General features: G+C 39.7%; 2 protein-coding genes across 2 annotated transcripts in view; one reads left to right on the top strand and one right to left on the bottom strand.

Annotated features, from left to right (window-relative positions):
* NDUFAF7 (NADH:ubiquinone oxidoreductase complex assembly factor 7) lies at nt 1-10,793 on the bottom strand. Its single transcript, XM_081100963.1, has 10 exons — nt 10,677-10,793; nt 10,226-10,389; nt 8,656-8,736; nt 7,380-7,490; nt 5,266-5,479; nt 5,057-5,115; nt 4,222-4,332; nt 1,995-2,138; nt 788-961; nt 1-291 (listed from the first exon to the last, which is right to left on the bottom strand). Exons 1-10 carry the CDS (start codon nt 10,729-10,731, stop codon nt 76-78), a joined length of 1,329 nt encoding a protein of 442 aa, XP_080957089.1. The 5' UTR covers nt 10,732-10,793; the 3' UTR covers nt 1-75.
* CEBPZ (CCAAT enhancer binding protein zeta) overlaps nt 10,295-15,869 on the top strand; it is a 27,570-nt gene continuing 21,995 nt past the window's right edge. The window contains exons 1-2 of the mRNA XM_081100961.1: nt 10,295-11,024; nt 13,029-14,527. Coding sequence (XP_080957087.1) covers nt 10,872-11,024; nt 13,029-14,527 — 1,652 coding nt within the window. The 5' untranslated portion in view covers nt 10,295-10,871. The remainder of the gene's footprint in view (nt 11,025-13,028; nt 14,528-15,869) is intronic.

Raw genomic sequence — 15,869 nt, forward strand, 5'->3', positions numbered from 1 at the left:
TTTGATATATGAAATTCGTTTTCTTTATTTTAGTTTCTTAGGTAGACTTGGGGACTAAAAGGCCAAACTGAAATATCACTGCCAAGTAAGTTCACTAAATCCAGCCACAGGTGATGGAGAAGGTTTTGAATGATTTGCATTTATCTCACGGCTTCTAGCATGAAGTCTCTGATGAGGCAGCAAGGCAAAAAAGTTAAATCGTTCTCCCATCTTCTTAGGATTCATTAACATATCATACCCCTGAAGTAACTGCTGCCTCAGTGATGGCTCAGTGGATTTATCTAGAAGAACCTGAAAAGAAAATAATTTCTTAGTAAAAAAAAAAAAAAAAGGGTTTCCAGTTATACGTAGTAATAATGACTATTAGCTATTCAATAAAGCAGTGTTTAAAAAGTTATTTCTGACTACCTGCCTCAAAATCATGGGGTACTTATTGAAAACATAGGTTGCTATGACACAAACCTGTAAATTTGTATGTTTAACAGATATTCCCAGATGGGCTGATCTACACTGAAGAGTAAAAATGTCCTCAGAACAGTTATAACATTCATACTCATAATTGCGGTTTTCTTAGTGAACATGAACAATACTTGAAAACCTTAATTCTACCCCTTATGGAGATGCATGAAAAGAAGGCTGCTCCGCCCCCAGGCCACCTGGTTAAACTAAATCCTATGCCGCTGAAAAGACTGGCTGGCTACAAGAACATTTAGGCCAGGCAAACTTTTTAACTGTTTGTTGGAAATACTGTGAAATTAAAATATTTAATATGGAAATAAACCGTTACCTTTAGCCGGACATCAATGCCCATATTTTTTAAAAACGTTTGTTGTTTTATTGGACCCAGAGAAGCCACTGTTCCCTGTGCCATTCTGCGCAAATAACTGAAGTCCACGTCAGCTGTTAGGTCGGCTGTTCCTGGGGCAATTAAGACATCATGAAGCTTGTGGCCACAAAACCCCTTGAACATAATTTTTAAAATAATAAGTTTTTGTCCTTTTATGCTATTACCAAGATTTAAAAAATGCTATGATTTTAGTACATTTTATATAACAACTGTTGAAAATATAGCTTAAGTCAGTGGTTTACACACTGTTAATGCAGTAGCACCATTTTCTATGTGGAAAACCCAGTATAAAGCACAGTGTTGATAGCGCCTGAAGATGTTGCTATCCTTAACAATTAACGTTTTCATGACTGCCCACGAACAGAGGAGATCTCATTAATCCTCCGGATGAATCCAGGTTACCAGAACCTAGATAGTGTTTTACAAAGTCTAACCATCAACTGGGTGCCTCAAAACCACCTGAGAATATGTTACCAGACCTACTGAATCAGAATCTTGGAGGTAAAGCTAGGAAATCAGCATTTCTAATACACTATCCAGGCTTTCCTTAGATGCAATAAAGTTAGAAATTGAGAACCAGAGAGTTAGAAAATGACTAATAGCATCTAGTTAAATATATTTCAATTAAAGTAAATTGAACATAACTGATCATATTCAAAGAATTTAAGAACAGATGTTTAGAGAGAAGAAAAACACCTGGAGAAGAAAAAAAATAGTGCAAATCTTATAGGAAAAGTTTGAATGATTACAGTAGCTAGATCAAATCTGCAAAGTACCAAATTATTTCTTTAAATGAAGGAGGGGTAGAATATTAAAAAAACTTCAGGCAAAATTTTCCAATTGTATATTTAGATGCTTAGTAGGATCTATGCAGACCTAGGTTCTGCAACTTAAGGAAGAATGTAGACAATTCAGACCCTGTTCAAAGGAAAGTTGGACAGTGGAGTTAGGCTTAGGAATAAGATCTAGAGTTAAAAGTAATTATAATATGAATTAATATTAATTATAAAATAATGTAATACAACAGTGTGAAGCACTATAGAAACCAAAGATAAAGATCTTAAATGAGCTTCAAAACTAACAATTGATAACTAAGTAAATCATACCAATTAAGTTCTGACAAGTCATGTTACTGAATTATACATACTCTGAAGGTATCTGTCTTAGTCCCATCATGACCGTAATCAGCAATCAGGGCAGCACCTCCAGTAAGAGCAATGCGTTGAGAAAGTTCCTGAATAATAACACCAGCCTCAGGACACACTTCCACATGATCCCTTGTCTCATCATGCTAGTAGGAACAGGTGAAAGAAAACACATCATTCAAAAGAACTGATTCCTTTGTTTTTCAGGTTTTCTGTATTTGCAGGTTTTTCTACAATGAGCATTTCTTATTTACAATAAAAATAAATTTGTTCTCAAACTGTCAAACTACAGCGGGAAGGCTGGGGAGGGGGGGGGCGGGTAAGAGATCAACCGAAGGACTTGTATGCATGCATATAAGCATAACCAATGGACACAAGACACTGGGGGGTATGGGAGGCCAGGGGATGGTCAAGGGGGAAAAAAAAAGGAGACATATATAATACTCTGTAATACTTAAAGCATTAAAACAAAATTAAAAAATTTGTTCTCAATATGAGTATGTTCTGTACACTCAACTTTTCACAAGTCATCCTCTTTGTTATACAAAACTCTTTGGTTCTTTGATGCCATCCACTAAAAGATATTTCTATAAACAAGTATATGATGATGCCTCTGTTGTGGCTACAGGCATCCCAATGATAAGCTCTATATCTAGAAACATCAGCTTATGAACTAGTGCCAATGCACCCGGGGCCTTAATTTCCCAAGATGTTCAGGTATTAACAAAGGGTCCTCAATAAGTGCATATTAGCTTAAAAAGTGAAATGACAAAATTAATACTCATTAGCTTGACTAGTATATATGAAGTTTCACTAATTCCTGAAATAATGAAAAATTTCTTTTTCTTCATTAGTAAAACATACACTAACTCTTGCCCCTCCTAGCACCCTATTAGAAATGAAGTACTGACCCTGATGTTTCTGCCTGTAACAGCACAGGTCTAATAGGTACAAAGTCAGACAAACTAGCTTCTGAGTCTCAGCTCCTCCTCCTGCTTGCTAGAAATCAGTTACTCTTGGAGTCCGCTCCTCATCACATTATATACCAGGTCTTCCGTGAGGATTACATGAAACAATGAACCACTTACCCCCCTGCTTTTTTTCTTTTGCTTTGTTCTTTTTTCTTGTTTATTTAGATTTTTTGTTTTGCCCCAGTGCTATTAAATAAATTATTGATTTAATTATAAAAACATGAGGTTAGTTACCTCAGGCTAAGCTGACACATCTCAGTGTACCACAATGACATTCTTACTATCTCAGCCTGCTCTCCAAGATGACAGACTCTATTATCATTTGCCCCATTCAAACGAGAGGAAAATCACTCTCTCTCATAAGTGAATACTACTTAAGTCAAGAATTAAAAAGAATCACAACTCCCAGTGCCAGGAGCTTGGCTCTTAGTAGCTTTATGAATTTGTTTCTTGCTCAGGTAAAATTAAGCAGCCAGAAAATGAAAAAAATAGAAATGTTTACAAGCATTTAGGCTAATATTTTCACTTACGCTTTTCAAAAAAAAAAAAACACAACTTAATTCATAAATTCATGTTTAAAAGATATTGTGCTTTTAAAACTGATAACTTCTGAGTTAGAAGGTCTTAGTTATGGTCTAAAAAGTAGAAATATTTTTTCTGAACTGGGAAGAAAAAACTAAAACAGGCTATCTAGAGCCCAAACATTCCTGAGAAGTATAGGATTTTTTGAACCTTCAAGCATAACCCTAAGATGGGCTCCTGTGGTTATTCCTTAGAGTCAAGAGAAAACAGTAGTAAAATACCATTCTGGCGATCTAGAATCAGAGAAAAAAGGCACTCTCTACCTAGCACTGGATTTGTTTGAGAGTTAAGTGAGATAATACAGAGTAATACATACAAAGTACTCAATAAGTACTGTCATTGTTGTTACTTTACACTGTATTACATTTGTTTACACAGGCATTGAACCCTTCCATCAAGAGACAATATTGTCCACATTTGACAGGTAAAACGGAGAAGATACGAGACAAATGCTTATTAAGTTTATCTGTAATTGTATAACAGTAAAGGTCACATAGCTAAGAAATGATTTTAACCCACTCTCCCGACTACAGCCTCTGCACTGTTCACTGTTAATAAAAAGCATCTCACGTGTTGCAAGCAACTACTTCCCCCTATAAAGGAACTCTAAAATAGAAACTCAGAAAATAAGACTTGATTGGTAATAAACTCAGAAGAAAAATAAACTTATTCCTACTTGTATGAAGGCTTCTGCTGGGGTGGCACAAGGCGCCAAAACAAACCTCAGTTTATCAGAAACTTGTGGATCAATATCAATGAGTACTTCTCGCCATCCTTGTGGGGTTTTCTAAACACAAAATAACGCATAAAAACAAATTTTTGCAAGTCTGTTCTCAAAACTGTCACCAGCAAAAAGTACTATTGGTTTTCTCCTCTTACCACGTATAACATAGATAATATTTACAGACCACTTTTACCACTTAAAATTATTTCAAGGCTTTACTTCATTTCTTCTAAATAAAGACTAGACTGATAGATACAAACTATTAATGTTGTTTAGATATGAGGTAGAGCTGTAGAAGATGAAATAAGCACCCTAGAAAGTGCCCCAAAATGGAAAACACACTTAGGAACACCAATCAGAAGCTTTTGCCAATAAATTGCTATATAATACAGACTCTTAGCCTTAGAAGTTATCAGTACAAATACATTACTACCAAATCTTAAATCTTCTCATAGGAAGAATAAAGATAAATTCTAATCTTTGAGATTTAAAAATATTTGCTAAAAAGTAATTTTTACTGTACTATAGCCATTTAGCATCTTATACTCTCATGCATCTTTATCTCAGGAGAATAAAGAATTCTTTAATAATTATACTACGAGAATTAAGAATTCTACTTAATATTTCATTTTTGCTTTTCAATTATTTAGTCATAAGAAATTCCAAATATCGCTGACTTCAACCAGTAATGTTTATATACTGAATAACTAAATACCGCAAATATTCATTCTTACAACACAAGGCCCTTTGTTATTCAATTATAAACATGTCCTGTTTTTCATCATACCTGAAACTTATGCACAGGAAGGACGTCAAAAAATTCATGTGCAACATAAAAGCTGTGCTCTATTTAAAAGTGGAAGAAGAAAAAAATGTTTAAGCATATTTAAGATAACGAATTGGTTCTTCTGAACATTAACAAAAAATGCCTAATTCTTTCACTACTGTGAGGGGTTGTGATCAAAATTCTCTCATTAGTCTATGGAAAATCATTACCTTTTGGAACATCCTGCAGATCTCGGTACCAGGAAACTGGAATCCCAGACTTAGTAACACCTTTCATATACACTGGGGATTCAGCATCTCGCTCTAATGGGACCTTCTCTTCGGTCAGAGTTAATGCTTGAATCTCACTTAATTTTTGGCTCACCTCTACTAGATGTATTGAAATGTCACACTTTTTCAGCACAGATCCAAGCTGACTAAACACCTAAATAAAAAAAGAAGAAAAATTGGCAAAATACAATGGGCTGAGTTTCATTTTTCTAACCACTGACCTCAGTAATTTGCTCATCATAGTATAAGTAATAATTGGTTCCAGAAAAATTTGTTCCTTACACAGCCACTCTCCAGCAATCCATAAGAATCATAACCTATTAGAGTTATTAAACACTAGAGGGCCGTTGCATGAAATCTGTGCAACGGGCTTGGCCCTCACAGTCCCAGCTTCCGCTGGAAGGTCATCACGAAGGACATCGGAAGGCTGTTCGGCTGTCCGGTCTAATTAGCATATTATGCTTTTATTTTTATAGATAGGGTATATAAAAAAGGAATAGCCCGAAGCGATTTGGCTCAGTGGATAGACCATCGGCCTATGGACTGAAGGGTCCCAGGTTTGATTCTGGTCAAGGGCATGTACCTTGGTTGCAGGCACATCCCCAGTAGGGAATGTGCAGGAGGCAGCTGATTGATGTTTCTCTCTCATCGATGTTTCTAACTCTCTATCCCTCCCCCCGCCTCTCTGTAAAAAAGTCAATAAAAAATATATTTTAAAAAAAAGGGAACAGTATAAAACAGCGGTTCTCAACCTGTGGGTGGCCAACCTGTAGGTCGCGACCCCTTTGGGGGTCGAATAACCCTTTCACAGGGGTCGCCTAAGACCATCAGAAAACACATATATAATTACATATTGTTTTTGTGATTAATCACTATGCTTTAATTATGTTCAATTTGTAACAATGAAAATACATCCTGCATATCAGATATTTACATTACAATTCATAAAGGTAGCAAAATTACAGTTATGAAGTAGCAACGAAAATAATTTTATGGTTGGGGGTCACCACAACATGAGGACTGTATTACAGGGTCGCAGCATTAGGAAGGTTGAGAACCACTGGTATAGAATTTGGTTTCCTAATGATAAAATTTAGACTTGTGATTAACAAATAAAAATAAAAGATTTCCCCATCTTCACCAACACTTGGTGTTGTCAGACTTACTTTTTCTGAGGATATAGTGGTATCATACATATATTTTTTATCCTCACCCGAGGATATGCTTATTGATTTTAGAGAGGAGGGGAGGAGAGGGAGAGAGACAGACATACAGACACTGATGTGAGAGATAAACATCAATTGGTGCCTCCTGTACACACCCCAACTGGGATTGAACCTGAAACGTAGTCATGTGTCCTAACTGGGAATCGAACCCCTGACCTTTTGGTGTAAGGGACAAAGCTCCAACCAAATGAGCCACACCAGGACTGTCTCATCAATTTAAACTCATTTCCCTGACTACCAATGAGTCTGAGCATCTTTCCGTTAGTATTGGCTATTTAGGTTTTCTGTTTCATGATGGGCCTATTCACATATTCCGCCCGGTTTTTCTAGTAAGTTATCTTTCACCTTATTGACTTTGAAGACTAATAGTTCTTTGTTGGTTATATATGTTGCAAATAACTTCTCTAACTTATGGTTTGTCTCGCCACTCTATGGTGTCTTTGAAGAACAAAAACTTTCTAGTTTCTTTAAAGAACACAAAGTTCTTAATTTTAATGTAGTGGAAATTATTACCATTTTCCTTTATGGGTTCTGCTTTATATATAATTTAAAAACTTTTCCCTACTCAGAAGACAAATATGATCTCCCATAATGTCTTCTAAATGTTTTATACTTGTAGCTTTCACTTTTGCCCCCACCCCCATATTTTACCATAAAACAGACAATAACTAATCACTCACTGTATTATTCTGACATATTTTAGTTAAGAAATATGAGATTAAGGAAATAGGAGGACTGAAAGCCAAGAAAATCAACAAAGTTTGCAAACTCAGTCAAAAGTAATAAGAATCACATACATGAGACTTTAAGACACTCCTTTATACCTACCCTCAAAATATCTCCTGCAAGGGTACCCCGACCTGGACCCAGTTCTACCAGCTGGAAAGTTGCACTTTTCCCAGTGGCCATCCATTCGCTAATAAACCATATCCCTAGCAGCTGTGACAAGAAAAAACTTACATTAAAGTATTATAAAGTATCAAAGTATACCACAACATTAAACTCCATGCAAACACATACTTTATGCCAGAAAGCAAAATGTTTGCAAACAACCATATGTGTTTAATATGTCCACATAGTTGCACACACAGGAAAATTTACTGGGACTATGTTACAACACATACTAGTTAGGAAGCTTTAATTGGAGAAAATAGTTAAAAGTTACCCTCCAGCCGAAACCGGTTTGGCTCAGTGGATAGAGCGTCGGCCTGCTGACCGAAAGGTCCCGGGTTCGATTCCGGTCAAGGGCATGTACCTGGGTTGCGGGCACATCCCCCGTGGGGGATGTGCAGGAGGCAGCTGATCGATGTTTCTCTCTCATCGATGTTTCTAACTATCTCTCTCTCTCCCTTCCTCTCTGTAAAAAAATCAATAAAATATATTTAAAAAAAAAAAAAGTTACCCTCCACTACAAAAAGTCCCATGACACAGATAAGAATACCACAGAACAGTACTAGTATTTGAAAGCAAATAGACATATGAAATATAATTATGTATATAACTATGCCAGTTCTTCATATCATTTCAATAATTACATGGCTCTTACACATAAGCAATATATATTTTAGTACCTGAATTCTACATCCTCTGTGTACAATATCTTAGTTCTAAATTGATGAAAGGTTATTATATGGAAATAAATAGAGTTTCTGAAAAGAATTCAAAGTTTCTTAAAGGAAGACTTCTACTGTAACTATGGCTAAATTAGAGTTGGGGGCTTTAGAGCTCATTTTGATTCCAGTAATTCTTTCTGGGGTACAGACAACCTCTTTCCTCACTCTTGCTTTTGTCTCTCTTCCTTCTCCCATTCTCATATTTCATCTGGTTCACTTCTTTACCTCCATCTCTTTTCCTTCTCTTTACTTTTGTCCCCCTTATCTCTACATTCCCTTTTCTATAGTAAAGTATAAACTTTTTATTGCCCATTATACCATTTCCTTTCCTGTTACCTTTCTATTCCCTCAATATTTACTACTAAAAAACAAAAACTTTTGAGGAATCACAAAAACAAAGCGGTAAAACACTATTATATAAAATAAAGCACCTTGATCTGCTTTCAAATGTTTGTGATATTAGTTTCTTTTATAGTTTAGAATGATATTACCTCTCCGAAGATCTGACTTATTTCAGGTGAAGTAATGAAATCTCCTTTTTCTCCTAGCATGTCACGGTGCACATAATATCCCTAAATAAAAAGAGAAAACGGAAAAAAACAATTAATTTTCAAATAAGGCTATTTTTAAGACACCCCTCCAAAATCATACATAATATATACAATGAAATAAACAATTACATAGTAAGAAAGTTCTCTCTTCCAAATAATCAAGATAATCACAGTATCTTTACCTAAATTTTAGAAAGTGACAGTCATTTTGCAGAACTGGTAGAAAAGCAGGACACTCCACCCTCCTTCTCTCTCCCTGCTCCTAAAACCCTGCCTATCCCTCCAGCCTCCCCTCTGCCCCCCTCAAATTCTCACACTTTCTGCTTCAAAGTAGCCCTGCCTGTTGGCCATGGTGTTTCTTGACTTGGGTGCTGGTTCCATGGAGTGTTCATTTTGGGAACATTCATCAATCCTTCCTTCCTAAGTAAGCACTGCACGTGTATTTTTGCTGTGTGTTATGAACCCCTCGGTAGTATAATGAAGCTGGTGGACCCCTTCAGAGAATGTTTTTTAATGCACAGGACATAAAACACATAGGGTTACCAAAGAAAGCAAATGAAAAAGACTTAACCCATATTTAAAAATAAATGTGTGATACAGTAATATATGTGCTTCTTGACAAATGTATTAAAAAAAAACAATATCGAGCCAAAGGCCTAATAAGTAAAGTTCTGAAGCACAGATGAGCAAATATTTTGAGATCACTCTGTTGTGATGTGACAGTATCAGTAATGTGCACTGATGCTAATTAAAGTCACAGGCATTACTGATGCTACTGGATGTTGCCTATGCTCATAGTTAGAAAATACTAAATTTCAGTTAATTCAAATAACTGCCTTGCCTAAACCTCTGGACAATGGGCCACTCCACACCCAACAACAGGCCAAATCAACCCCAGAATTCCACAGATCTCATATTTCAACTCAGCAGAAGGTGGAACACTCTAAAATAAAAGGACTACTGGCTTTCACCAACTGGCTTAGCGGAGCAGACAAGGAAATATATAGGCCAGAAAGCTGTGACAATGTTTCATCCTAGAACAGTAAAGCTCCAGACCTTCCATTCTCAAGACAAAAATCCAGAATATGATCTATTTCCAGTCGCCTATTTCCACGCAGCGTCCTGTAAACTTCACACATCGGAATGAACTCTTACCTTTCCCTCCCCTTCTACATTCCCTTTCCCCAGAGAAATGACTGCACCATCTACCATCAGCGCAGACGGAGGAGTCATCCATCCCTCATCTCATCCATCCAATCGCTTACACCCTCTCCTGGGCACCTCTGGGTCTGTCACCTGTGCAATGGCGCTGCCGCCGACTCGACCCAGCCCTGACCGACTGGCATTCCCGTATGGTCCTCGGGTCCCGTGGGGCGGCGCTTCCCCGGGAAGGGACCCCGGCGGTCGGGGCTGAAGACGCTCGGGCTCCGGTCTGCGCGCACCCCTCCGGGCTCACGCCTCGCAAATCCGCTAGCGCGGGCCCGGTCCTCGGGCTCCCCGACCCGCATACCTTAACTGGGTTGGTCAAGACCTCCTTCATGTACTCGGCCACAGTGATGGGGCCCGTCGACTTGATTTTGTACACAAGATGCTGCAGCATCGGAGTCGCCGGGCTGTTTTCTACCGGCTCTTTGCCGGAGCTGAAGTGTTTTCCTCCACAAAGGCAGGGACTGACTGCGAAAAACGGGACCCATTTAAAAAATCTCAGTATTTACCCGTGCACGGCAGCCTGAGCGCTTTCAAAGTGGCTTGGTTAACCCGTAACCTCGCCCGAAGCTGAGAAAAGAGGACTCCAGTCCGCTGCACTCACACCAGGCGCAGGCACACACTGTGCCCACGACCCCCGGGTCGGAGGCTGGGCTCCCGTCCCGCCCGGAGCGCCCCCGGCGTCCGCCACTGAGCAGAGCACCCACACGGTTCCCAAGGCAACCGGGGCTCACGCGGAGCGAACACTCACTCACCCGCTCGCGCCGCAGCGCGCAACGGCCTGGCGCCGGCGTTGGCGAGGAGTAGCATGCCGAACCTGCCCAGCAGCCGCGAGCCGCCCCGGGGTAGGGATCACGGTCATTTCCGGGAGCGAACTCGGCCCTGCCGGAAGTGCGTCACCGGACCAACCGGAAGGAACCTGGTCACGGGTCGCGCGTGCTTTGCTCACCATGGCGGCCGCCAAGAAACCTTTGGAGTTCCATGCCCAGCGGCCCTGGGTTCCTGACGGGAGGATAGAAGATTCGGACGAGGACGACGAGGAGGATAATGAAGCCGAGAATGGGTTCTCCATGGAGGAGGTGTTACGGCTTGGAGGCACCAAGGTAATGGCCCGGGACCCCCGGAGGAGGGGATCTGGGCGCGGGGAGTGGTCCCGCGCGTGGCCCCGGAGCTGCGGGGCGGGAGGGCGTCCCGGACCCGGACCCGGACCCGGTTCCCACCTTCGGAAAGTGCTCTGGGCGCTTCCGGCACCACTTCTTTTCCGCTGCTCTTTACAAGATAAACTCGAATTGAGCGTTTTTATGCCGTCGCCTCAGAATGTAGGCGACCTTCTCCCTTTACTGACGGAATATAGCGGCGCTGCATCGGGTCGGGAGGCTGACTTTCCGGCCCTGACCTCGCGGCCTCCGTGTTGTGAGCTCCCGAGGTGGTGGAGTTTCGGGTCCTCACCGAGTCCGGGCACAGGCTCACTGCGCACTCGGGAGCTCTGCGCCTTCTGGGAATTCACACCCTGACTCTCGGAAAGGGACAGTGCCCAAGCTTTTGAATACACAGCATGGAGAAAAGTGCTGCGGAGCACAGTGAGACAGGGAAGGGGGACATGCACAGTGAGAGAGGGCGTCGGGCAGCCCATCGCTGCTCTGTACGAGCGAAAACCGGAAAGGAGGAAAGGGCTGAGCCACGCTTCACGAATAACGAAAATGTCAGTGTGGCTGAGGCAGAGCGCAGTAAGAAATGGGGTCAGAGAGGGAAGAGGGTGGGCTTTTACCCGGAGTTGGACGAAACCATTGGACGGTTTGGCTTATTTTTTGTTAAATGTTGTTTCGAGACTAGAATTGGGGTGAGGGGGTGGAACAGAAGAGGGGAAAGGCACCTTACCGGAGCAGATTCACCCTTGGCTCTGTGCTTTGCTCTGTGCTCGAGTTGTATTTGGTTTTTAGGTGTGTAATAGATGCACGTGCAACAGAAAGGTTAGTTCTGTTTTTTAAGGAAGGGATTCATGGTGAAGTCTTTTTTCCCACTTCTAGCTCCATTCATGCAGTTTACCTTCCAGGAAGCAATATTTTTGTAATTCTTTTTTGTATCTTCCAAGGAAATAGATATGCATGTACATTATTTTTTACATAAAAAGCACTGGGTTATAGCTATATGTAATATTTTGTATCCGTTTTTTCTTACTACCTATGAGATCCTTCCATATCAGAATGTAAAGTTCTGTGTCATTGCTTTAATGCCTGCATAAATTATTGTGTCTGTTTTAATTTTCTATCAGTTTTTGTGGATACTTACATTGTCAGTATTTTGCTATTTTAATGCTTCAGTATGTAACCATGAATACCTATTTCCGTATTTGTAAGTGAACGTGTCATCAAAATTTGTGGAAACATAACTGCTGGGTCAAAGGATGTGTGCTTCTATGGATTTTGATCGAAGGTGGCAAATTGCCCTTCTTAGGTTGTGCCAGTTTACACTCCCATCAGCCATGTAGGAAAGTGACCCCCTCCCCCTCTTTCCCTAACAACACCTGTCATGTTTTTATCTTTGCTCTGAAAGATTAAAAAATTGATGCATTATTGTCGTTTTAATTTTGAATTTCTCTTAATGTTAGTGAGGTTGAGCATCTTTTTATATTTTAAAAATATACTCTCCTCATCCCCCATGAACTGTTTGTTTATATCCTTTGCATGTATTTCTATTGGGTTGTTACTTCCATAACTGATGTGCAGCAACTTTTATATTAATCATTAAGCCCAGTTGCTGTGATATGAGTTGCCAGTGTTTTATCCAGTTTACTATTTGTCTTTTGTGTTTGAGAGAACGATAAATTTACCCATTCGTTTCTTTATGGGCCCTAATGTCAAATTTGAAAAGGTTTTCCCTACTCTGGAAATTTTTTTTAATTATGTTGTGTGTTTTTGCTATTATTTTTTGTTTCTATTTTTTACATTTAAATCTTTAATCTGTCAAGTATTTACTTTGGTGTAGGTTGAGAGCCCAGGCAATACCATGACACTTTGATTTCAAAGATACAGGTTCACATTAACTTTTGAAATTTTAACTAAACTGTTGGATTTATAATTTATTTTTAACTTTATGTTTTTATGCAGCAAGATTACCTTATGCTGGCTGCTTTGGATGAGAATGAGGAAGTTGTGGATGGAGGCAAAAAAGGAGCAATTGATGACCTTCAGCAAGGTGAATTGGAAGCATTTATTCAAAATCTGAGCTTGGCCAAGTATGCAAAATCTTTCATAATTGCAGAAGATGAACCGCCCAACGAAGAAGATGCCAACAAAAAAGCAAGAGTGTCTAAATTAGATAATAAAAAGCAAAATGCAGCAGAAAATGAAAGGACATCAGTCAGTAAGGTGAAAAATAAGAAGAGACCAGAACAACATTCTGATGAGAACAATAGTCCTGTACCAAAAATAAAGAAAGATAAACAACAGGATATCTTTGAATTTGTTGAGAGACCGGCATTGTTACTGAAGTCTGGAGGCAAATGGTATGATCTGGAGTATAGCAGTGAATATTCTTTGGAACCCCAGCCTCGGGATGTTGTGTCTAAGTACAAAACTTTGGCTCAGACGTTGTATGAGCATGAAATTAATTTATTCAAAAATAAAACAAATAATCAAAAGGGCGCCTCTTCTACCTGGATGAAGGCAATTGTGTCATCAGGGACCCTAGGAGACAGGATGGCAGCTATGATTCTTCTTATTCAGGATGATGCTGTCCACACACTCCAGTTTGTAGAAACTCTGGTAAACCTTGTGAAAAAGAAGGGCAGCAAACAGCAGTGCCTCATAGCTTTGGATACTTTCAAAGAATTACTCATTACAGACCTTTTGCCAGACAGTCGGAAACTGCGGATTTTCAGCCAGCATCCTTTCAACAAACTGGAACAGTTGTCCAGTGGCAACAGGGACTCAAGAGACCGAAGGCTGATCTTATGGTATTTTGAACACCAGCTGAAACACTTGGTGGCTGAATTTGTGCAGGTCTTAGAAACTTTAAGTCATGATTCCTTAGTAGCCACCAAAACTCGAGCCCTTTCGGTGGCTCATGAGCTTCTTTGTAACAAACCTGAGGAAGAAAAAGCTCTTCTTGTGCAGGTGGTAAACAAACTGGGAGATCCTCAGAACAGAATAGCCACAAAAGCCTCCCATCTGTTAGAGACATTGCTTTGTAAACACCCCAATATGAAAGGCATTGTGTGTGGTGAAGTTGAAAGGCTGCTGTTTCGCTCAAATATCAGCTCCAAAGCACAATATTATGCAGTTTGCTTTTTAAATCAAATGGTCCTCTCCCATGAAGAAAGTGAACTGGCTAACAAATTAATAACTCTTTATTTTTGTTTTTTTCGGTCTTGTATCAAGAAAAAAGATATTGAATCAAAAATGCTTAGTGCCCTTTTAACAGGAGTGAACAGGGCCTACCCTTATGCCCAAACTGGTGATGACAAAGTGAGGGAGCAAGTTGACACGCTGTTTAAAGTGTTACACGTTGTGAATTTTAATACCAGTGTGCAAGCTTTAATGTTGCTTTTCCAAGTAATGAATTCTCAGCAGACAATATCGAATCGATATTATGCAGCATTATACAGGTAAGTACATACCCTGCCAATCTGTGAATGTGAGGAATACGTAATCTCACAGTACACGAAGTGCCCCTCTTGGGGGCAAGAGAAATACTTACAGAACTGGATTTTAGGGCCCCCTCAGCAACTCCCTACTCACTAACTTGTAGTAAGTTCATCTTTGTTTTCCTGTTGGACAACTATGTTACATGCTTTGAAAAGATGGTTTATTATTTTTTATTTTGAAAAGTTGTTAAAATACCGAAAAATACATACACAAAGCATCTAATACATACCACCTAATACTTCAAATTTCACATTTTTCTGTATTTGTTTTCAATCTTTTGGGATATTAAAGAGATAGAACTACAAATGCAAGTTTCCCTCCCAGAGTCCCCCACCTGACCTTCAGTGTGGCTTATGTCCTCTATTTCTTTATTCTGTCAGCCATTTAGTAATTCATTCAACAAGAATTTAGTTGCAACTATTTGCTGGGTACTGTTCCAAGTGCTTAGGATATAGCATAGTGAACAAAATTCTCTCCGCTAGAGGTGCTTACATTTATATTGGGGAAGTCAGGTTGTAAGAAAATTTGTTAAGTTGCGGGGGGTGGGGGGACGACAGTGGTTACAGTTTGGAATTTTTTTTAATAGTCGGATTAAGATTTTTGCTTACCAGACTTTGTAATTGACCTGCAATGTACCCATTGAGAGATGATCTTTTTTTTTTTTTTTTTTTTTTAAGTATTACCAAGAGTATTATATATGTCTCCTTTTTTTCCTACCCTTGACAATCCCCTGGCTTCCCCTACCCCCCCCCCCCCCCCAGTGTCTTATGTCCATTGGTTATGCTTATATGCATGCATACACGTCCTTCGGTTGATCTCTTACACCCCCCTCCCACCCCTCAATCCTCCCCCGTCTTCCTGCTGTAGTTTGACAGTCTGTTCGAGGCTGCTCTGCCTCTGTATCTATTTTTGTTCATAAGTTTATAATGGTCTTTATTATCCAGAAATGAGTGAGATCATTTGGTATTTTTCCTTCATTGACTGGCTTATTTCACTTAGCATAATGCTCTCCAGTTCCATCCATGCTGTTGCAAATGGTAAGAGTTCCTTCTTTTTTACAGCAGCATAGTATTCCATTGTGTAGATGTACCACAGTTTTCTAATCCATTCATCTACTGATGGGCACTTAGGCTGTTTCCAGATCTTAGCTATGGTGAATTGTGCTGCTATGAACATATGGGTGCATATATCCTTTCTGATTGGTGTTTCTGTTTTCTTGGGATATAGTCCTAGAAGTGGGATCATGGGGTCAAAGGGAAGTTCATTTTTAGTTTTTTGAGGAAACTCCATATAGTCTTCCAT

This window comes from Myotis nattereri (assembly GCF_964212035.1).
Source record: "Myotis nattereri genome assembly, chromosome: 10".
Classification (NCBI taxonomy): domain Eukaryota; kingdom Metazoa; phylum Chordata; class Mammalia; order Chiroptera; family Vespertilionidae; genus Myotis; species Myotis nattereri.